Raw genomic sequence first — 1833 nt, forward strand, 5'->3', positions numbered from 1 at the left:
GTCTAAATTATTACATTTAAAATTATGGCTAATTCAAGCAGAACAGCATATTGTCAACATAATTATGGAGTGTGATTTGTTTTCAACTTGAAATATCTTCAAACTAATGAAATATAAAGTTATTAATGAAGAAAACCCGTCTGGATAACATCAGACTGACTGCTGGTAAAATATACGACAGGTCTGGACCACTCCTGAATTTTGTTCGTATCTGAAGAAAATCTTAGAATACGAAAACATTGGTGAATGTCACAAATTCTCCTAAATCCATCGTACGCACAACTTAAGAACAAATCTGTTTGTATGAACAGTTGTTGCATGAGGCCCAATGTTTGTGTGTCTGCACCAAAACACTTATCCAATACCTTCAACAGATCTTTGTACAACTCTGGGTACAACATGGCAACTTCTGATTTCACATCTTTGTCCAACACCAGAGAGAAGACTGGGAACATGGTGTAGATGGTAGAGTAGCTGCAGCAGACATGAGTCAAAACAAATCAAATGAAACGACACATGAACCACAGTCAGCATCATTTCACATTTTCCTCTTCTTGTGTTTCAGCAGAGCTTTAAGAGAGGAAATGCCAGAGAAAAGGCAGCCAAATACTCTGTTGATAAGTCATCAGTTTGTTTCTCACCCGATGATCAGAAATCCCTGGTAGAGTGGGACTGAAGCAAAGTGGAAAACTGAGGAGAAAACTGCCTGCAGAGACACAACACAAACACACTTATATTCATGTGTTATTTCTTTTACAAAGATGACACAATGACACACTGTCCAAACTGAAAACCTCTATGTTATCCCAACGACAAATTAAAAACTCACTTGTTTGACAAACTGTGTTAAACCTCCCACCACACACACACACACACACACACACACACACTGACTAACTCTGCAGTGTGAGTAAAGCTCCTGTGTGAGCCCCGAGCCGACAGCTGCAGATGTGGTTAGTTTTAATCTGAGACTACCCCCCAGTCCACGGTTCTGAGTCATGGACCGTCCCTCCAGATTGGGGGCTGAGGTTGGACCAGGACATGGGAATAGAAAGGGAATGCTGTGGGGGTGTTGGCACCGCAGGCTGCCACCTCTGAGTCATGGTGCACTCCACCTTTCCATGACCGGCTCAGAGACTTGTCCCTGTCTCGCACCAAATATGTCCTCAAAAAAAAAAAAAACACCATTTTAGAAAATATGAATAACAAACGTCCCAAACCCAGCTGGAAGGATCTATACCAGGGGTGTCAAACATTTTCACTGAGGGTCACATTTACCCCTAATTTACTTTACTTGTGTTACGACTCCGCTGCGCTGCACTGCGCAGGTCGCAGCTGTGCGTTTCAAGTCCAGTTTACACTACCTGCGCTCCGCTCCGACAGACGTGCAGGAAGCAGATCACATGATAAATTCAGTGATAAATTCAGTGATAAATGTGGAAGTCAGAGCAAAAAATAATTAATTCTGTGAAAGATGAACTCCAAACAGCTGAAAACAACGATATAAAAACTTCTGGTCTCTATGTTGAAACTGTCTCACTGTCGTCTTTTTGAAACTTCTGATTTCAAAATAAAATCCACGTGTRTCRTGTGTGTACACATATGCTTCATGCTACATGTTTCCATCTGCTTCCCAAACAGAACCATACATTCTGACAGCATTTGTGTAGAAATATATCCATATATTTATTAATATAGCTGCAATTTCAACATTATTCTGACAAATTATCCAGCCTAAAAGTGTCTTATTTTGAAAATACAGATGCTGTGCTCAGTCCTTTTCCTGTTGGTGCGACGTGATCTTAAAAAATTGACTCCGGCGCAGCTCCATCG

General features: G+C 41.0%; 1 protein-coding gene across 1 annotated transcript in view; it reads right to left on the reverse strand.

The window, feature by feature from the left end:
• Positions 1 to 1833, reverse strand: part of atp9a (ATPase phospholipid transporting 9A) — a gene marked incomplete at its 5' end in the record, with an annotated part of 73016 nt that overhangs the window by 18566 nt on the left and 52617 nt on the right. Inside the window, 2 exon segments of the mRNA XM_014032834.1 lie at positions 366 to 474; positions 642 to 706. Of these exon segments, the coding sequence (XP_013888288.1) occupies positions 366 to 474; positions 642 to 706 (174 nt within the window).

This window comes from Austrofundulus limnaeus, unplaced genomic scaffold (assembly GCF_001266775.1).
Source record: "Austrofundulus limnaeus strain Quisiro unplaced genomic scaffold, Austrofundulus_limnaeus-1.0 Scaffold1550, whole genome shotgun sequence".
In the NCBI taxonomy this organism is placed as follows: Eukaryota; Metazoa; Chordata; class Actinopteri; order Cyprinodontiformes; family Rivulidae; genus Austrofundulus; species Austrofundulus limnaeus.